This window comes from Uloborus diversus, chromosome 8, assembly GCF_026930045.1.
Source record: "Uloborus diversus isolate 005 chromosome 8, Udiv.v.3.1, whole genome shotgun sequence".
NCBI classification, from domain to species: domain Eukaryota; kingdom Metazoa; phylum Arthropoda; class Arachnida; order Araneae; family Uloboridae; genus Uloborus; species Uloborus diversus.
The window spans coordinates 46901216-46924032 of record NC_072738.1 but is presented as its reverse complement, the minus strand read 5'-3'; the positions used below and the strand labels follow the sequence as shown (position 1 = coordinate 46924032).

Here is a 22817-nt window from a genome sequence, read left to right as displayed (position 1 = left end):
CCCTGCAGTTGCTTCTTGGAAAAGGTAGTTCCAAAAATCTAAATAGTTTCTCCATTTAATATGCACGAATGAGAAACTTTAGAATATTCTTGCAACAGAAGAGCTAGCAGGCAATGCATCAAGGAACAAACAATATTCATAAACCTTTCAAAATGTATTTTTTTTTTAAACTGGTCCATCCTGTAGTAACTAGGGTAGTGGTAAAAATTCGACTGGAAAAATGAGTTTCAAGAAGTGGGGTCAATTTGTTTTGCAAAGCTGTGATATTGGGTACAAAATCTAGATTAATATTGGCAAGTAAAATTTCGACACTTTTTTCTTGAAGCACATGATAATTTCAATCACAAGCAATTTAGATGAAGCTTATTTGTGAGCAAATTACAAACAGTCGAGCAAATTACAAACAGTAATGCCAGTTTAATTCTGTATGTCACTCCTCTATCCTAAGAACCCATATGATTTTTGTTCTTTGTTAGATTAATCCAAATATCACAAGCATCAGCAATTGAAAAGTTCCCTTTCTGAACTAAATCAAGGGCACTAGCATAACATTTTACTTTTTATTTTTGAAAAGAAGTTTAGTTTTTTAGTTTACCTAAACAAATATCATTTAGTAATTACTTTAGTTTTTTAAGATGATTTTAAGTTTTTGCCGGTTTTAACCTGTTATAACCAGTTTCTGCCACTGGCACGGCAAAAACTAGTTTCTGCCGGCAGAAAGTCAACCCTGATTTTAATCAAATTACAAATAATTTTGCCCTTCTAACAGGCATGAGATTGTTGAATAAGAAAAAAAGAAGAAAATTATACGGTTTAGAAAACAGGCAGCGTTGAAAAAAGATTTTATAAAAAGGTCCATGGACATAAGATTGAATGGAAAAATGGCCAGCTCGATCTCGAGACCTGAATCCTATAGAACATCTTCGGGATGATCTTGGCAGACAGGTTGCTGCTTTAAATCCTCCTCCAAGGTCGTTACATGAGCTGGAACAAGGCTTACTCTGAGTCGGGTCTCTTTGACCATTTTACTACATAACACTGATGTTCTGTTTTCTTCAAGAATGAACTTTTCGGCAAAGATGGCTTTCTTTGTTATAAACCGTTTTAGCAATACAAATTTCTATGACGCATTCAATAAAAACTATTTGATGCACATGCCCTCCAAATTTTTTGTTTCTACATTCATTAATTTGCAAAATTAGACCCAAAAAAATGGTTGAACCTTAATTTTTTGAGGCCTGTGTACTTAAGCGCCATCTTAAAAAGGGTATTGAGGATGCTACTCCAGCCCTTCTTCAGATTTCCATTTCAATTATATTTTAGCGATGCGCAAGAAAAGGTCTTACAAAATTAAAATAGTAATAATAAATGAAAAGTGGAAAAAAAGTAACAAAAAGTATTTTTTCTGAAAATTTTTAAAAGATAGTGTATTTTTGAAATAGAATCATTAAAAATTCTGTAAATATTACCTACTTAAGGTCACCGGACGTGAGTTTCAAACTTTTTTCAACAAAAAAAAAATGCATATAGTGTAAATTTATGGCAAGCTACAGCTTAAAAATATGAATAGATAAATAAAATTGATAGCTTCTTAGGTGCCACCGACATATTTACATCTTTAATTGCTTACATAAAATATCACGAAAATTACAGATAAAGAAAAAACACAGGAGCCATCGAAATATGTTTTGAATAGAAAAAAAATTTAAAATACAGTGGAAGTTTAAAATATTGCAGTGAAAATGCACGCCAGGCATTCGCTTTATTGCTCTTTTCTCCTTCCATTTTTAAAAAAAAAACCTTAAATTTTTAAGATTGTGTACATGGGGAGGAGTGAGAAAGATTTTCTCCTAAAAAACTAAGGACCTGCTTTGTTTAATCGTCTGGGTCGTTTTTAAGATCCAGTCTGGCCCTGTATCAGGGTGCCCCTGAGTATCAGAAGAAGAATCTCATGCCTGTTCTAAGTAGAATGTAACAAAGTGTGATTTAGTAAATGGTTGTATATTCAACATTTAATTACGCCTAAGTCAAATATTTGTTTTTCAAATTCATAATAATTGAAAACATATTTTGGGAACTATTTAAAATAAACACCAATACAAATATTTTAATACATTATAAATAAATACAAGTATTTTAAAACATTTAAAATTTTAAACAGGCATTTTGTCACAAAAGTATAGAAAAAGATATTGCACATGTTTCTGTGAAAAATATTCGAGCATTTCAAAGCTTGCTGAAAACCCATATGTAAAATTACATACAAAACAAACGATATTATAAACAAATTACATTATATTTACACACATTATTTACAATAAATTTATGTTTTTCCCTCAACAGAGATTTAGAGCTACAAAATATAAATATAATAAAGTCTAACCTGTTTTTGATAAATATAACATAAATCATTTGATAAATACACTGGTGTAAGAAATTTAGAGAATTTTTAGATTTGGTCAATTATCTCCAGAACTACTGGACCGATTTAAATGAAATTTGGTATGTGCCATACATGAAACAATACAAAACAATTACCCCCCCCCCCCCCAAAAAAAAAAAAAATTAAAATTTCCATGCATGATCATAATCACTTGTTAGAGTCAGATGGTATGAAACAGTGGTTACAAAATTGAACAAAAAAAATGGGTACGAAGGACATATGGACCTCTCTAACAGACGTATAGGCCTTCCAGTGTGACTCCATACTTGAAATGAAGCAGTTCATGGGATCCTTAAGCAATTGTTGTGAATTGCCATTGCTCTCCCGAGAGCGTCCCAGACATTGGAGTCTAGAGATCTACCACATACAGCTCTTCTGGTCGACGAATTTCTTGAAGTAGAGGATATTTCCTGGATGGATTGGCCAAGCAGAATTCTAGACTCCAATTCTATAGAGCATGTCTGTACGCTCTCGGGAGGGCAATAGACACTCGGAACAGCCATCCGAGGACCCACCATAGCCTGAGTACAGCGTTGTTGAACGAGTGGAAACAATTCCCCCCCCCCCCACCACCAGGATTCCATAAATTTCTTCATTTTGACCACTCCAGGGGCGGTGGTCGTTTTTTTCGTAGGCTCAATTTTTTGTCCAAATCAAATTTTTAATTTTTCATTTACCCCAAAATTAGAATTTTGTTTCAGATTTTAAAATTTTTAATTAGCGCTGAAAGAGTGAATCATTTTTCTTTATTTTACCTGAGGTACTCAATCATTGTTCTAAATGATTCAAATTCATTTTTACATGTGTAAACATGTTTTTGTCTTTCCCCAGGTGGGGGGTGTGAACAAATGAGAACACCATCCTCAGCGAAAAAAGTTGCCAAAAAAATTTTAACTGAAAAATCTATGTCTAGATGATCAAATAAACCTACTTGTGGTGTTTTTTCTTCATGTTTCTCAGAAAATAATGATGCGCCCCTGAAAGGGTTAAGTATTGAGTCACATTGTGAGGCTTATATTTCTGTTAAAGGGGATCATAACCCCGGATAATTCCTTTTATGTTAAAATTTCCAATTGCTCTTTCATGTTATCATACGACTTGAACAAGTGTTATTTATGATCATGCATGTGTATTCTAAATTTTAGATAGTTATTTTTGTATGTACATACCAAATTTCATTAAAATCGGTCTAGTAGTTCTGAAAATAATCCACCAAATCGGAAAATTCTCTTAATTTCTTACACCAGTGTGTATTAACGTAGCATACTTTCATAATTCAATATAGTATAAACAAAAACTAAATTAACATGCAACTCCTAAATAGCTCTATTTAAAGCATGAAAGGCATGCCTGAGAAGTAGCCAAGTATAGGCTATAGGAATAATCAATTTTAAGTTTGCATTCTGTAATAACAAAAACTAAGCAAATAAGAAAGCGATTCAATTCTTTAACAAAAACATAGCATAATTGCAATACAATTACACAAGAATTCAGTTTAGTCATATGCTACACTGCTTGACAATTGCTAAGGAACAAGTGATTTATGCAAATTTGTACCTCAACCACCTGGCCTATGGAAATAAATTCAAGTTCAGATGGCGTGGTAAACCAAGACTCGTTATATGTATAAAATACAGTGCATACACGCTCAAGATTCGTACGAAAATTTACGCTGCTTTGTTTTTAACAAAAATAGTGCTGGATGTTAAAAAAGGTTTTTCTCTGAAATTCTGTTTGGTTCTTGAAATACTTAAGAGTAAAATGTCAGCAAAACATCATTTGAGTATCTACAATCGTGGACGAACGATTGGACGACTGGAAGCAGGTCAAAGTGTCGCCACTGTGGCTGCTGCAATGGGTGTATCTAAAAGTGCCATCTCCAGATTAAAGACGGCCGCTGAAGGTGGAAATGTTTTGCAAAAGCATGCCGGGGGTCATGGTAGGAGCACCACACCTTCAGAGGATCGCTAAGTAGCCCTCGTGGCAAAAAGGAACAGAAATTTCACTCTCGGACAGATAGCTGCAAGTCTAACAACCGCTACTGGTAAGCATGTTTCTGCAGAACCATCTCATGATGAGTAAATAATGTCGGTTTTGTATGCACAGAAGCCCGTACGTTGCATCCAAGTTCAACCACGCCATCAACGAGAGATATTACGCTGGTGTAAGGAGCATGTTGGTGGGATCATCAAAATTGGTCTAGAGTGATGTTCTCTGACGAATCTCGTTTCCGTGTGACAAGTGATTCTGGTCACCAACTACTGTGGAGAGAGCGTGGAACACATTATGCACAAAAATTTGTTTGCGAACGTGATCGGTACGACCCAGGCGTCATGGTGTGGGCAGGCATCATGCACAATGGCGGAACACCGCTTCACATTTTTGAATAAGAAAGCGATACGTCGCAAATGTATTGCAGAGATGTTATGCTGGACCATGCTAGTCTTTTTAGGGGGGCTGTAGGTCCAGACTTTCTCTTTACGGACAACGATACATGGCCACACTGGAGCATTGAAGTGTCAGACACACTGCAAAGTGAAAACATTCTCCGTATGCAGTGGCCTGCTTACTTTCCCCGACTTAAATCCAATTGAACTTGCCTAGGAGGCTCTTGGCAGACGTGTTGTTGAGAACTGTCCCTCCCAGAACAGTACAAGAAATCAAATCCGCATTGAGAGAAGAATGGGAAAACATCCCCCAAGCACTCCTCAATAATTAATAGGGAGTATGGAAAACAGATGTAAATTGTGAATCAGTGTCCCTGGTAATTATACATCATATTAAGGTACTCATGTCTCCATCATTCTGACATAGATCATTTTTTTGTGTTTGTATGAAAATCATTTAAGTCGGATTATTTTTTTATTTTTAAGTTTTTACTTCATTGATGCAGTAATATCTATATTATTTTGGACTTATTATAAAGGCACATCTGTCCTACTAACTATATATTTTGTTCTGTTTCTTTAATCATTATCTATTCTTAACTATTCCAAAAAACGTAATTGTTCCTCAGCAATTGTCAAGCAGTGTAGTTAGGTTAGGTTAGCGTATTTGCAATACAATTACACAAGAGTTGTTTAGTCACAGGCTGGTGGTACAACAAATTTAAAATTCAAAACAATATTTACATCTTATTAATAAATGAAAATGACTAGGTAATTAGCAAAAAATTAAATGTTTAAAATATTATACCTTTGCAAATTCAATTTTCAAAGTACAACATCCAGAATAGATATCACATCCATTTAATGATTGTTTCGCTCTTTCAGCTGCTTCTAAACTATCAAATGTACTATGGAGTTAAGAAAAATAGAATCCTGTGCAAATTTTAGGTCGAGGTAAGATTTGGGAAGATAGCAAAATGTCATTTTTCTTTGCAAAAAAATATTCAATCAAGTTACTAATAAATTTTTTGCACTACAGTCGACTCCCGCTACAATGCGATACAATTTACACGAAATGGCTATAACGTGATTTTTTCAACAGTAAAGAATTTTTGAGCTAGAGCGAATTCCTTGCCCGCAACATGAAAATGTTCGGAAAGGAACTGCGGTGTGTAAGTTTTTTTCGTGAATGGACCTTCATCCCTTCAGCATCTCTGAGAGCAGAAGTACCCACACCATACTAGTCATATCGCTTATACAAATAACTACATCTCATTTTCCATTAATTTTTTCATTCTAAATGCGAAAGTTAATGAAATATAACGACACCTAAGAACGCTATTTCATCTTAAGTTGGTGAAGATAGAATAAAAAAAAAAGAAAACAATTCTGACAATTAAAGAAAAGGTAAAGCTTCTCGAAAAGCTGAACAAAAAAATGAAGGGTAGCACAACAATTAGGTATGATGGTATGAGTGAATCTTCCATACGTACAATTAAAAGTCAAGAAAAGGAAATCCATAAAAGTTCACCGAGTAATAGTATCCACGCAAAATGCAAAAATTATGAAAATGGAAGCTGATCTTTATTGTAAATTAAAGAAACCAGGAAGAGGGATAATACCATAGATGGAAACTTTATAAAATAAACAATGAAATAACTGTATTTTAAAATATGTTAGAATTACTGTTTGATCACGCAGCATAAATTATCATCACTTTCATTTTTTTAAGTAACAAATACCATTACTGAATCAACTGTAAAGTACAACTATAGGGCATTTTGTTTTCCTTACTACATGCTGTACGTAAGGTACTGGTATATTTTATATCTTTCTTTCCCATTAATTATTGTTTTCGTGCATCATAGCAGTATTTTATATCAGGGTTGGCCGGATTGGGCCCAATGGGTTTTTTGAAAAAACCCATTATTTAGCAAACTTTTGGGTTTTTAAAATTTTTGAGAAGTTTTTTAAAAAATTAATTAATTTAAATACATTTACAATTTAAACTTCTATTTTATTTGTTCTTCACCACAGACAATGGACATAAAAAATGAATTTTGAACTTTAATAGTATTTCTTAACTCTTAACGATTAAAAAATACTTCAAAGATTTAAAAAATATATATTTAACTTTTATCTTTAACTGGTCAATAAATAACTCAAATTATCTTGACTAAGTCCTGTCACGTCTGGTTTTCTCAATATTTGTAGATTGTACAGAGGAAACTACTCTAGCTAAAAGGCTCTCATGTGAATTATTTTCTGCAACCCGACACGTCAGAAATTTCGATTTAACAAGTTATATTTTTTTTAGAAATTAACAGGTTTTACAAATGGTCGGACAGAAAACAGAATAGGATGTACAGTATTTTCATTATCTTACAAAAAAGTTTAATATTTCTTAATCTGTACACAGAAATAGAAAAACAGGCAACATAAAATTCAAAGAAATGTCTCGATTAAGCTGGAATTCAGTAAATAGGGATTTAAACTACTTGAGGTTCTACAGTAGTTTTGCATAACAAAATGAATTACAATAAAGTAAAATGCAAAAAAAAAATGTAGTAATTAAAAACGAACAATAGATTTTATCACTCAAGAAGTAATTTTGCCTAACTGTTGGTAATCATGGAAACTAAAAAATCTTGAAACTTCACCATTCTTGGGTTTCGTCGTCTTTCACACTTTTCTTCAGAAAACGCTGAATTTTAACTAGTTTTCCAGCTTTTTTTTACTCCAAGACAATTCTTGTGCTTTGTCCATATACTTACGCTACAATATGCTACAAGTACCCTACATTTTCCCTAAAAAAAGACAAAAAACCCACATTTCTTTAGGTTTTATTTAAAAAAAAACCAAAAACCCTGGGTCCATGGGCTTTTTTAAAAAAAAGCCCGGGACCTTTCATCAACTTTTTTGGGCCCGGGTTTTTGCCAACCCTGTTTTATATTGAATAAAAGGGATTTTTTTTTTTTTAAATACAAATAAAAATTTAGTTCTTTATGTAAGAAACAGTAATGTATAGTTAAGAAAAGGTTTTTAACTGTTTAAGGTGGTGTTTACAAGTGTCTAAAATGATTGGTTATGTTTATAAAAGTTTTTACACATGGGCAGTTCTCAAAAGGTGGGAACAAAAAAGTTAACTTTGAGCAATTTCAAAAATTTTCAAATTTGACATCAATTTTGCTTTTATTGTACAGCATGCATACCTAGAACACAATATATGCCCCTTAAAAGACAGCAGGTATTTGTAGAAATTGTTAATTAGCAAATTAAATCAGCTGCCTGTAGGTAACAGATTTTGGACATTGTTGTCCTGTAGGTAACGGATTTTGGACATCATCATAATGTAAGTTTCACCATTTTTGACAATTGTTAATCTGATTTTTAACTTTTCCAATGAAAATTTTATTTACTACTTCTTGAATTTTCAAATTTAATAATAAAGAGGATATTAATGAAGTACTTGAATGGCTATACATACTGCTCTTTACATGTAATAAAGTTTTGGAATGATTTTGAAGAAGTTGATGAAAGGTAAAAAAAAAGCTTCATGGAAATAACTATACAAACTCGTAGCTTCTTTTATCAAATAACATTTGTAATTCTCTGGATTATTAACTTTCATTTCTGCAGATATTTTCCAAACTTAGAATGTACTTCTAAAAGAACCTCACTTTTTGTTCTACTTCTAGGAGACAATCTCGTGTGAGCATTAAACTTTGCAATAAATCCTTTTGCAAATAGGTATTAAAAATCAATAATGACTTCAAAAAGCATATAAATACAAATTCCATAAAAGAACTTAATTAAATTGTTTAAAGCACTTTTTCAAAACATGTTATTAATTCAAAGGGCTTACTATCTCTCAAATCTCAAGATAGAATGAAAATTACCAACTGATATTTGTTTACAAATCAACTGCAGACGATTTTTTTTAACTCTAAAAAATTAAAAATAAAAAAATTGCTAGCGCAGGCGATAAAGTCGCCAAAAGTGGTGCAGCTGACGATAAACTACATTTGTCAAACTGGAATTCTCCTCTGGTAACCTTTAGCTTATCTTATACAGTGTTGTCGCCAACGGAGGTTTGCTTGGCAATTTTAGCGCAAAATGGCTTTCGTTACGAACATAACCAGCCATGTTTCTACTGTAATTTATGTATTGTTCAATGTGTATCGTATTAATTATGCAAAATACCAATGGATCAAAGAAGATAACATTACAATAACCTTTTTTATTGAGGTTAGAAGACAGTGGATCATCAAAAATTATGAATAAACGGACAGAATTATCGGCGTCAAGATCGTAACACCATTTGGACATCTCACATGTATGTTTAAGAAAAATCATTTTTCTTCTAAGATACTGCATAAAAGCTTATGAAAACACTTTAAAACAATTAAAAATTGATTCTGAGGATCGATAAATATCTTTAAAATAAATATACTTAGTTCTGAAATAACAGCATTGTGAAGATCGTAACTTTTGGACATACATCAAATTTCAAACTTGCGTTTTTTTTAAATCGTTTACAAAGAAAATAATCTACCTTTACTTTTGTTATTTGTGTAAAATATTAACAAAAAGTTATTCAGTGTAAGATTCATACCTTTAATTTTTTTTTTTTTTTTTTTTGAAACGTATGGAAATAATTTAAAAAAAAATTTTTTAATGGTACATTTGCTCAGTTAACGTTTTGGTATGTCCAAAATTGTGCCTTTTAGCAAAGAATATTTTTTAAGGGCATTTGAAGAGCATTTTTTCCATAATTTATGTCAATTCTTGTCTTTATACAGTATTATAGTTTAACTCAAAAATTTGAGTTAATTAAAATGAAAGTTATTTAGTGTTGAAGCTTCAAAGTTGAGGTCTGTGTTTGTTCCCACCTTTTGTGAACTGCCCACATACCCTTTTCCACTACGCGAAATTTCGAATTACATGAAGGACTTGGAACGCATCCCTCGCGTAAGTTGTGATTCGACTAATTTCAAAATTAACGTACTACTGATAGAAATCAAAAACTTTTCAAGTGCACCAAATTTCTAACATTACACTAAAAAGGATATTCCACCATAGCCTGAACACCATTTTTCTTAAAAATGACAATTCGAAGAACTTTACCACTGGGGCTGCAAATAGTGTGAATAACATCCTAAAAAAATAAAAAGTAATAATTAGCACATTTTATTCATTTTAAAAGTTTCGATGTTTAAAATTGATATTCATAGATGTTTTCTTACGGTAGTGATAGGATAAGCTGGATTCATTACAGTAATCAACAATATATGATTAGGTTTTTCTTCAAAACTAGGAGAAAGAAACATTATGATTTTCAAAATAAAATTTTTTAAATCTAATACAAAAGAAATATTTTTAAAGATATTTACTTTTGACGTCCACCTCCTCCACGATTGAAATTGTTATTGTAATAATTTCCACCAAAAGCCGGATCCTATAAGAGAAAAGTTTCAGATTTGATTTGTTAATGTAACTGAAAAGTTAACTGATAATTATAACATGAAATGAAAAACTTTAATGATAAGGAAAGACACTAATATGAATTAAAACCAATAGAAAATTGATGATAATCATGACATTTCAGACTATCTAGGCAAGCAGTGATTAAAATATATAAGGACAGAAACATTCCTTAGTCAAGCTGCTAAAATTTATTTTACTAATGCACTTTTTTACTTAGTTTCAATGAAAATTGCAAATATTGCTATTAATAGTACAGTTTTAAAAGTAAAAGGCATACGTAAAGGGCTCATACGCCAATACTTCTGATTTTTACCTTACTGTGCTTGCGTCAAAGTAACTTCAAGAAAAGTTATTGATATTTGATCCTGTTTTCCCATCAATGATACTGGTTAGACTATTTTACTAATGACAAAATTAGGTTTTTGATCAGACTGTCAATATTACAAAAACTCGAGCTAATCCGCAGCAAAAAATAGTTTTGGAATTGTTGGCACCTGTCCTCTTTCCTCATACTTGCCAACGTTAGAAAATGGGCATCAGTAAATCTTTTCCATGCACACCATTATCTCCTTCTATCAAAAATGTGTTATAATTTAATTTAAGCACATATGTTGATAATTTATTTAAAATAACTAATCTAAATTATAAAAAAAAAAGAGGGCAGAGCACACCAAATGTTTTATGAAAGGTGGTGGGGCACAACTGGAGGAAACAAAACTGCTCAAATTCTGGAAAAGATTTCGGTAAGTGGGAACCTGGCAATCTTTCTTCCTTGGCTTCAATTTTTGGCTCCAGCGCCTGCGCGAGAGGTATTTTTCTTTGCAAATCTAAGTAAAGAGACCGGAAACATCTTTTCACATAAGGTTACAAAAAATCAGTAGGGATACTAAAATTAAATTTACGTCAAAAATGAGACGACCGCACCCGATTCCCAATTATTGAAATATCCCCGAAACGGGAGGTAGCTTACACTTATGGAGAAACAAAAAAAATCAACAGTAACATTTCAACATTGGTGACAGATGAAAATACTTGAATATAGTGGCTCCAGCTCAAAATCAGGATTAAATGACTTAGAACGATAGAAATAGTCATTATACAGACGTGAAAACAAACTTCGGATGGAGATATTACCTAATTCAAACAGTTGACAGATATTCGAACAGGTAATACACAGCATATATATGATAGAAATAAAAAATGGCGCGCCGGGCTTAAGTAAATAGGGATATGAAAGACATACACGTACCCCTTCATTGTCTGTTCTCTGTCGCTTGGCCGCATGACCATCAAATTGAGCCATTATTCAAACTAGCAAATTTCCACAATAAAAACAGTATTCCACTTCAATACAACAGCGAATTACGACACGAAGCAAAGCAATATGCGTTCTCAAACGACGGCGACTGGCGACGACCGACCGAAAGAAAGCCGATGCCGAAGTAGAAGTAGATAAGCACACAGCTACGATTAAGTCCTTGGTTGCGTTCGCATACCGCTACCGGTTTAACGGTGATTAGTAACGGAGCTAGGTTGCTGTCATGTAGGGACTCTACGGTTAACTGGTTGTTTCCGAAACCCAGTGGCGGCCTAATTCATCACAAAAAATCGCCTACTACTGTATTTTTAAGACTTTAAATCCAAAAAATTTCCACGAGAGAATCCCTGAATAGCTATTAGCTCCTGGTCTAGTTCTAAATTCTCACTAACTGTTTGATCCGGTGATGGTGCTGCTATCTATCGGTATAAAAAAAAAATAATGGAGGCAAGACACTTAGTATGCAGTCCTCGACATAAATACAGTTGTAGTCAGTTTGACTCGGAATCGAAATAGAATCCCTGAACTCCTATCATCGAAGACTTAGAGCAGGAATATAAATGGAGGTAGCAAGTTCAATCACTGGCTTAGCAAAAGTTGATCCAAGGACCCCAAGTCACGTGACTCATCAACGACGAATGGTTGGCACGTTTTGCGTGAAACAAGTGAATGAAACCTGATTTCTTCCAATGATTTGCTTTAAATACATCACGTGACTTGGGGGTCTGGGTTTCATGAATGAAAGCCTTCACTCCCTCCATTTTATCTCTTCTCAGTGATCGGAGATCGTGAAAGTTTTTGAATTTTCGGAGCTTCATTTTCGAAAAAATCGCCGGAATCAACATTTTTTATCGAAAATGGCATTAAAGAGAACCTTCAATATCGTTTTCAGTTCTTCAATTCCGAACAAAATCCGTGGGAGAGCCCTTGATCCCTAGCCCTTTCTCTAACATCAACGACGATCCACTAATGTAGTGAAACCTGTGTAAGTTGACCACTTCCAGTGCAGTACTTTAATGGTCAATTTAGACAGGTGGTCAACTTACAAAGGGTTTGCTACAAGATTCTCAGCCAAATTTGGTGCAAATTGATGGTCAAGATAGACAGGTGATCAACTTTACAGGTTTTACTGTAATGCGCTTTTGAAGCTTCAATATCGAAAAGATGAGAAATAGCTCTTGGACCCATCCCTTCCCTAAATTCTACCAAAGAAGGCCAACCATCGCATTTCAAGTCTCCAATTTCGAACAATTTCCGATATAAAAAGTACTGATCTCTGTTCCTCCCCTTACATCTTAAAAGATGGCTTAAAATTGCGTTTTCAGGACTTCAATTTCGAAAAATTTCATCCCATGTCCCTTCTTTCCTCATCTTTTAACATCATTCAAAGATCATCTAAAACTGCGTTTTTGGAACTTCATCAAAAACATTTCTGGGGGAAAATTTCTGAACCCTGTCTTCTGCTACGTCATCAAAGGTGGCCTAAAATTGGGTTTTCAGGATTGCAATTTCGATTTGCGTTCTTGAAGCTATATCAAAAAACGGCTGGGGAGAATTCCTAAATCTCATCCTCTCCATGCAAGTCACCAAAGATAGCAAACAATTGTTTTCGAAATTATACCTTAAATTTCAAAAATTTGCCGAAGAGCCTTCCTTTCCTCTTAAAACCACAAAAGAGTCTAAAAATGCATTTCTAAGAAAAATTTTCGGGGGAGAACTTGCAAACACTCTTATTTATGCGCGAATTTTAAACAGCTCAATCAACAAACAAATCCATAACTATCTTCAAATTTGATTTACAAATGCAAGTTTTGCATTATGCTCGGTACAAAAACTGGGTAAATAGAGATGCCATCTTGATGCTGCAACTTTTCTTTTATAAGGAAAGAAGTACAAATGAGGACCTAAACGGCTACTGAAAATACTTCATGTGACAGCAAGGCTTGTCACAATTGAGCAATGAAAAGAAATGCAACGGCAAAGAATCAATTTAGTGTTTCGCGCACAACCTAGGTGGCAGCACCAAATAACAGCACACCGAGAAACAGGTCGCTCGCTGAGAGAACGAGCAGCGCCAGTGGCGTAGCTAGACCCGACTTTCGGGGGGGGGGGGGGGGTTACTTCTTTTATATATATATATATATATATATATATATATATATATATATATATATATATATATATATATAATATATATATAATCGCTTGGAATTTTTTCCTTTTCTGCTTTTTTTTTTCTTTCACTTCTCTCTTCTTTTTTCTCTTTTTTTTTGAGACTAACTTTTCGGGGGGGGGGGGTTGTCCCCAAAACCCCCCCCCCTTAGCTACGCCCCTGAGCAGCGCCATAATTCATTCTGCCATTTTGCCGATTGAAAGATGTTGATCGTGAGAGAAAAGCTCGGACACCACGCCTATATTTTTTGCTTTTAAGGGGGGGATAAATGTGAAAGCAGGGCTTGTCACAATTGAGCGATGAAAAGAAATGCAATGGCAAAGAACCAATTTAGTGGCTCGCGCACAACCTAGGTGGCAGCACCAAATAACAGCACACCAAGAAACCGGTCGCTCGCTGAGAGAACGAACAGCGGCATAATTCATTCTGCCATTTTGCCGATTGAAAGATGTTGTTCGTGAGAGAAAAGCTCGGACACCACGCCTGGAAGAGGAGGAAAAGGAGATGCTGAATTCTTCAAAAGAAATTGTCACCTAGATGAAATATCTAAAGCCTCCTGAAGCTAAAGCTGCAGAATCGCCAGAAGGCAGAATATGACGTACTCTTCGAAAAATTAAAGAAGGATCGAACAAGATTGACAAAATTTGGGATGACCTACTGAGATGCCCCCGAGAAGCAAGTCCAACCTGCCCCTTTTTCCTTGCCGGAGATAGCTGATCGAGACGCCTCTCGGTTTTCCTGCCACCCTGGGATAAGAATCCAACAATGAAGTGACTTTTCCGACTGCAGTGTCCCGTTGACAACGTCTACGCCCTGGCCGGACTCTGAATTCTCCTGCCCCAGCCATGAGGTGAAATGTCCCGGCGGCCATTGTTCTGCTCCATGGTTCCTGATCTGACCGTAGACTAGAACGTGAGACTCCCGCTCCATCATCATGCCTGCTCGCGAAGAGTCCCCCTACAGAAATAGTGCTTATTGCCTTGTCAGGCAAAAAAAAAAAAAAGTGAAAAAGAAAGGTGGCTAGACGGACGTCGAATCCGTGGCCCCGCATCTGCGTCGATTAATGCTCCTTCTGCGCCCATCATGACTTTCGAGTGGTTCTGGACGATCCACGCTCCAGGGGGTTTTATTTGGGGGGATCATTTTAATTTTTCATGTTTGAGAATCACCTATTTTAGTCTAGATGAGTTGATAATAAGTCTAAGTTCACCATGAGCTCGTGAAATGTTTTTATATGTTTTCTAAGGTGCACCTATTACCAATATATAATTTAATGCTTTAAAATAAATGAAATATCTTTTGCTTCAACTTTATACATATTTTTATTGATGCAGCTAAACTCATTTCACACTCCTGTAACCAGGAGTACATCTTAACAAATTTTTTCACACACAACGCATGTACTACACTACGCAATCGCGTAACACTTCACGAGTCCTCAAATGAATCAAAAGTCGACAGGTTTAACTTGGATAATGAATCGAAAATATTAGTAGAAATTCGTCACTTTTTATTCCTCAATTTTTTATTCTTGGTGCTTGAAACACTTGTAAATTTCATTCAAACTCTTTGAATGATACACATTATTCGGAAAAAAAAAATACGGAAAAACAGTTTATTTCTTGGAATTTTTGAAAACTTTATTTTCATTAGTCACCCACCCCCCCATAATGTATCATTCATCCGCCCCTCCCAACAGGATTATCTGGATCAGCCACTGATTGAAACACGTGACATTTTTGACCAATAATAAGTTTTTCATGTGCGCAAGTAACCGGGTATTGCCAGAGAAGAAACTGAAAGCGTTCATTTCAGCATTGGTAAGTAACAACCAGTGAATAACTGCTGATGTCATTGGCTGTCATGTGATCAACTGATCGGTAGCACTGAGAAGAGATAAAATGGAAGGAGTGAAGACTTTCCTTCGTGAAGCCAAGACCCCAAGTCACATGATAGATTTGAAAGCATTGGAAGATATCAGGTTTCTTTTGCTTGTTTCCAGCAAAATGTGCCATGCCAACCATTTGTTGTTGTTGAGTCAGGTGACTTTAGGTCAGCTTTTGCTAAGCCAATGACCAGACTTGCTCCCACCATTTTGATTCCCGATCTAAGACCGGAAGCGTCCGGTCTCGGTATGCGAACACAACCAAAAATTTTAGGTATGTTTGCATAGAGCAACTGGTCAACCTAGGTTCACTGGTGAACCACCAGGCCCACGGGCCAAAATATTGTGGGTAGAAAATAACGCTGCTTCAAAATGTTGCCAGTCTAAAATGTCGCTGATCCAAAATTGGCTCATTCAATTGATACCAAAAATTTAAACGCACAATAATGCCTTTTAGTTGAATGTCTCCTTTGAAGATGGAACTGGACTAAATGAGCTTCTTATTAAAAAAAATTTCACGTCTTGCATAGTAACTTTCGGCTGTTTTCTAGGAAATAAATAGTTCCCAGACAAACATACTTTTGCTTATTTATGTTAGCTTGTTCCACCTGACTCACTATCTGCTTATTGTAAAACAAATAGATTCTCATCCCAAGTCACGGCAAAATACATGGAAATAATTTTGAGGTTCAAGTATTATTGACAATTTAAATTTGCCTACAGAAGTAAAATTGATGAATTAGTTTTTAGTTGAAGTTGCTTACTATATCCAAATAACTTCATCAATATTTTAACTAATTTATAGTCCATACTGCTTTTTTATTACAAAATCTTTCATTTAAAATAAATATACAGAGAAGAAAAAAGCAATTTTTTTCTTATGTTTTATTTACAATGAAATTTCACAATTTATTTAAAAATAGAAAATTGCAATGGTAATTTCAACATGATAAAAGGAAAAAGTCAATTCAAATAGTTCTAATGGTTCAATTAAGGTAATCATAAGGCAGTTTGCTTTTTCAAAGAAGTGATAGTTTGCACAAGGTCCGAAATGGAGTCGCCTCTGAAAAAGAAGCAAGCTTAAATGCAAGAAAGTTACAAGCTTTCAGAAACAATATATATACAAAGTAAAATCTAATATACAAACACCTCTTAAAAGTAGCACAACGTTTTAAATTTCTTTTTTTTTTTTATCATAGCAATATTGTTCAATGAATCCTAACTCAAAAAGTATTTTTCATATCAAAATTGCTTAAAACCTTCATTAGATGATCACTGTAATTGCATAAGTGAACTCAGAAGAAATAAATTTTAATAAACCAAGTGATAACTAATAGAAGCAAATGAATAAGATGTAAGTTTACAGCAAAACGCAAAATAAAATAAATAAATAATAATAAGATCAATAAAAATAAACACTACATTTATGCATGCAGAAAAGTAACAAGATAAAATTTCAACAGGATAAATATAAATTTCATTGGCCAAGCCCTAATGGAGCATGTGGTTGCTATCTGACAATTGTACAGACAACAGATATGTTTATTTTGAGATAAATATCAGCCTTATAACAAAATAAGAACAATAAGGAATTTTGATTGCTGAAAACACATGGTCATGTTTTTTTTTTCTTTAATAAAATCAAGATGCATATCAAGAAAGAGCAGACATTAACATTCGACTGATACAGTTAAAAAAACAGCGAAATATATACTAACAATGGTAAACTTTTTTTTTTTTTTAAAGGATAACGGTTGTGCTAGTATTCCAAAATTTTCTATTTTAAAATAAAAAACTAGGCTTTTTCTTTTTTCCTTTTACAAAGCATGCACACACACATAAAGAATTTTTTATGCAATTCCAATTTTTTCTCAAGCTTGGATCTTTCATATGACACTACCAAAAAGAAAATATTAATTTTATCTGTTTAATAAGCAGTAATATTAATAAATACTTTAAAATTAGATACTTACAGTTTGGATAAACCTAACCTGGCAGCATTGTGAATGCTACTAAGATCCTAATTTCAGCATTAAAATGCTGCCAGGTTAGATCTGCCTTAACTATAGACTGAAGGCTTAAAACTCTAATTCTCTCTCTCTTTTTTTTTTTTTTCCAATTGTGTTACGCTTTAGGCAAAGGAAAACCAACTAAGAAAGTACTTACTCTTGAGATAATAGCTCTTTCACATGTTTCAGCTGTGTATCATTTAAATTTAAATCAGTCAGCATTTCTTTAGTTGTTTGAACTTGATGATGTGTATCTCCTAACTCTTTCATTTTCTCTCTCTGATATTTAACTTTTTTCTTAATTTGATCTAATGAAGTTTCAAAATTTTTTAATTTTTCCTCATATGATAAAAGAGTTTGCTTCATATCAATTTCTGCTTTCGAAAGATAAGGCAAATTTTGCGTCAGTTTCTGTAAAAGATTTTCCACTCTGAAAAAAAAAAAAACATTTTATTATAATACAACACATAATAAAATGATTTTTTATGTACTAATACAACATTCACTTTGCAAGTTTTAAAAATTTCTTTAAAAATTGAGGGTCAATTAATTTTAAGGAGGAAAAAAAATTAAACGAACGCATTTTTTATGATAATGCACTTGAAATGATTGAAATTAATTACCCGAAAGAAACATGGCTTCACATCTATACTAATAGATCATCGTAGGTGAACTTTCATCCAGAGCTGGTTTTATTGTGAAGATCTATTTGAATTCTCATGCCCATGCCCCTTAATGCCATAAATTTCGAGGCTGAAATTGAGGCAATTAAACAGGCTATTCAGTTCTACTTCTCCTCTCAAAAAGACAGTCTTCCTTGTTGGCTCAGGGCAGACATTTGCTTTTTTCAAGATAGTGAGTCGGAGCAAGTCCTAGCATGGATGGCAACCCCATTAGATGGCGCTAACAGTTTTGGACCTCGGCAATTTATGACTTTTCTGTGTTGAACCGATGCAACTATGATCTGCTATGTAGCCACTAATCAGTGTCAATGTTTCAAAGTTTGTTTACTTTTGATTGGGCGTCGCCCATTTTGACCGCCAGAGGTGCTGAACGGAATACTGCATTCACCAATCAATGTAAACATAATCTAAAACAGGGGTTTCCTGTAGTGCCCTCTTTGTTGCCATGAGTTTCGGTGAATTGTCACGGACTATAAGCTTAAGCGAAATTTTGTAGAGCCATGGTCCTAGCTAAAAAATCAAAAATTAACAAACTCATAACTGACGGTTGGGAGATCAAATTCCAGTGAATCCACAGCCATGGTGATTGACCAAGTAAAGGGAAAACCGACCAATTGCCCAAACAAGGATGCAAACAAATACAGTGTTTCTTTGCTGTGCCTTACAGCCAAATCACTTCCATCATTAGTAGGGCTTCAAGTACTGCGATAAAAAATTCAAATTCAAGAAAATAATATTTTATTGCTTGTGGAACTTCTTGAAAATATCCTCCACACAAAGGGCTGGCTTCTCTTTATAGGCTGGACAAAAGTAATGCATTTCTTAGGTTTTTTTTTTTTTTTGGTAGGTGGTTTCATTTTTTATGCTTTTCGATGATAACTATGCACTACAATTAAGAGTTTTTAATGATATAATGTGATTAAATCAAATTGTCATTTTAGGCCAGATTTCTGAAAAATGCTGTGGCAGTCAACATGTTAAAAAAAAATTTTTTTTTGGAGGTCTTAGAAGGTTTGACTTAACTGGAAGGGAGGAGAAGAAATAAACAGGAACATCTAAAAATAGATTTTGCACTTGTTAAGTTAAAATGAGTGCATTTATCTACACATTCAGTTATCACCAAATTTTTCTCTTGAAAGCGTGAAAGACTGCGAATAATCATGAGTTTACTGTATATGAAACAGATATTGCTATTCATCTTGCATTTTGTGTTTTCAAAATCATTTCTTATTGCAATTATAATTTTCAGGTTCTGAAAATTTACTGTTGAAAATACAACCTTAGTTGATAATAAAAGGTAACTGGTAAATCAGCCAGTAAAGCTCTAGTCTAGGAATTCTGAATAGTAGCCAATGGCTACTAAAGTAACAAAATTTGATAGCCACTTTTGCACTTTTGACTGCCATTAAGAGAAAAATGCACACAGTGCAAGAAGTTAATACCTTATTCGCTATTAGCAATATTAATAACAAAGTTAAAGATTAGAATACTCTACAAAAACAACAAACAAAATTTTAATGGATATATATTTTAACATAAAGATATAATTATACAACCAAGGAGATATTTTACAAATTTTTAAATATAATACAAATGAAATCATGTGAGAACTCATACATACTTTAGTTCATTTATTGCGACTGGCAATCGCTAATCTAGAGCTTTACCGTCTGGTCTCTACAAGGGTGCACAGAGAAATTTTGGGGCCTGTCACAAATGACTTTTACGGGCCCCCTCCATATTGTTAACACTTACATCCCTACATATATTTTATCCCTCATTTTAAAAATCTTGGGCCCCCTTCACGCTCGGGACAGGGCCAATAGGCATCCCTTCTCTCCCCTTGTGCAGGCCTTGAGTCTCTATAGGCGAGTTGTGCACAATAAAACAAAGTTGCATGTTTCTAACAAATATAAATTTGTAATGAAATTTCAAATACTGAAGAAAAATGTTGAAACATTTTTTACAAAGCTCATCGTGCATTTGAGGAAATAATTTTCATTTTACATTTTTACCTCACAAAAATTTTTTGTTGAGCAGCTTGAGCATCTTCATACTTTTCCGCCAAGCGTTCAGCACCATTCTTAAGCGTCTCCTTTTCTTGATTACATCTTGCAATATCCATTAATTGGTACTCCTTTTGCTGAGTCAGCACTTTCACCCTACAAATGTCAAAATGTAAAAAAAAAAAAAAAAAAAAAAACTAAAAAAATATAGTTACAAACATTATAGTAAAATATTTTAAGGAGTTTATCAAATGAAGAATAGTATTCCAATATCTAGAAATGCAAGGGAAAAAAAATTACTGAAATATGGCTCTGATTAAAGAAAACAAATATCTAAGTTATTGTAGCAGAATTGCAAAAAATATTGAAGCAAACATAGCAAATATGCAGTAGCCACAAGTAACATTACTGAAACAGTTAAACATTAGCATGATTTAGCAAATGAACTGGTTCTATAATTGACCCCCAACAGAACAATAATTGTGAACGCAAAAAGTTTAGAGAATGTTCGACGTCCCCAAAGAAAAGAAACACAACAGCAGGGGCTGAAATTTATAAAAATAAGTCACTGGTCCAATAAATCAGTAACTAAAACACTTCACTGATCCTTAAGCACGCTTAATGGTTCACACTTGTGCTCTGATTTTAAAAACTGAAAAATTAAAGGAAGAAGACAAAAATATTTAAAACAAAACTAACATGACAAATGAAGTCAGCCCAGCCATTTCAAACTTGGTATTTTTTGACTGTGCAATTTAACAGATTTGAACCTGAGCTTCAGTAGCTATCTTTCCAAATGTTTTCTTTCAAAAGCATCTGCTGGGAGTTGTGTGTTTTTCATTTGTTGAAAACTGACATTCATTTCTTGGAAGGAAATTTGGACTAAATCCAACTGGGGGCCATATCTAAAAATCCTAAATTTACTGTGTTAAATGTGAATAATGTACTTGCAAGGTTCACTCAAATTATGCCAATGATAAATGCATGTGAAATTTAACACAGAAATATGTTAAGTGTCTTTTCAGTGGTTGTTATTTAAAAAAAATATATATTAAGTATTTCTTGGAAACATAATGTAATAATCGATTTGAAGTCCTTTAAGTTGTTTTTAAGTGCAAAAATATCCATTTTACAAATTGACAATGAACTTCTGTTAAAATTTACATGTATTATTGCATTAATCAAAAACTTATAGTGAAGTCATACAGGCATCTTGCACCACCTTTTGTGTACTGCTCGGCCTGTGAGTTCTACCGGGTTAAGTTCAAAAAACTGTGTAAAATACAGAGACATTCCTACCTGCTTCGTAATAAAGCTAGAGCTGTGTTCAGTCTTTGAATATAATCCTCCCTATACCTCTGAGTTACATTGCATAGTAGATCCAACCACTGATGAGGAGAAGTATGTACTTTGTCCTTCCCAGAAGTGGACTTGATGAAAGGACTACACAGTGATCGTTGTAACGATTTTTCTATGTGCTGTTCAAAAGACGATATAGATTTATCTTGATCTTTTACCAAAAGCAAATCATCTCCTAACAAATGAGGAGCTGTAGCAAAGTAAGATGACCTACAAAAATAAAAGATGATACATTTAAACATTTTGCAGTAGGAACAAAAGAGGTTTGTGAGATAAAGATAACTTTTTGATTTTCAGTACTTTTGGTCTATTTTTCCATCAAAAAAATTTAAAAAGAAAGAGGGAAAAAGTACTGAAAGCTTAGTATATTCTGAAAAAATCTGCCTGCCTGCCTGCACCCTTCCCACACCCAAACATTTTGTAGGGAAAAGGCTGCTGAGAAAAAACATTTTTTGAATGTAATTTCTTGGTCAGAACCTCTCACTCCCATGCTTCAATCTTTCACTCGAACAATTTTGAGCAATTCAAAGAAAAACATCAGGTGCTACAGGGAAAGTTGAACCCAACATAAATTTTAATTCAACACATGGGTTCATTTTAAACAATTTTAATTGTAAAGAGCTTTAAAAATAAAACATGCACAAGAGGGCTTGTTGATCAGTTACTTTTGGCTATGTTTTGAACAGTTCAAACCTATAAGCAAATGAGAGAAATTTAAACAATTACACTAAAAATGATATTTCTCAGCAAAAAAAGAAAAAAAATCAAGGAAACTGCAGAGGTTCTGAATGTGCTTTTTATTTTTTCATGCAAAGAAATTGAAAAAAATTAGAAATAAAAATAGAAATAAATCTGTCTGTGAGCTTCATTTTTACAAAGATAATTTAAAAAGCGTAGGAACCGAGTGAATGAACACATGTAACCACTAGACAAACACATTTCTTATTTACATGCAATATACCAGGGAGCCTTGTTATCACATCCAGAGACTGCGGTTTCGTTCTTATTAGCACACATCAGTCTGAAATTTCTAATAAAAACGAAACTGCAGTCTGGAAGTAATAACC

General features: G+C 33.8%; 2 protein-coding genes across 2 annotated transcripts in view; both read right to left on the bottom strand.

Annotated features, from left to right (window-relative positions):
* Window positions 1-11745, bottom strand: part of LOC129227580 (heterogeneous nuclear ribonucleoprotein L-like) — a 40541-nt gene extending 28796 nt beyond the window's left edge. Inside the window, 5 exon segments of the mRNA XM_054862164.1 lie at window positions 5639-5735; window positions 9903-9988; window positions 10077-10143; window positions 10224-10288; window positions 11567-11745. Coding sequence (XP_054718139.1) covers window positions 5639-5735; window positions 9903-9988; window positions 10077-10143; window positions 10224-10288; window positions 11567-11620 — 369 coding nt within the window. The 5' untranslated portion in view covers window positions 11621-11745.
* Window positions 11746-16595: 4850 nt separating this feature from the next.
* LOC129227623 (nucleoporin 88-like) overlaps window positions 16596-22817 on the bottom strand; it is a 69740-nt gene continuing 63518 nt past the window's right edge. The window contains exons 9-12 of the mRNA XM_054862214.1: window positions 21691-21960; window positions 20401-20547; window positions 17860-18132; window positions 16596-16756 (exon numbers count right to left, since the gene is read on the bottom strand). Of these exons, the coding sequence (XP_054718189.1) occupies window positions 16693-16756; window positions 17860-18132; window positions 20401-20547; window positions 21691-21960 (754 nt within the window). The 3' untranslated portion in view covers window positions 16596-16692. The remainder of the gene's footprint in view (window positions 16757-17859; window positions 18133-20400; window positions 20548-21690; window positions 21961-22817) is intronic.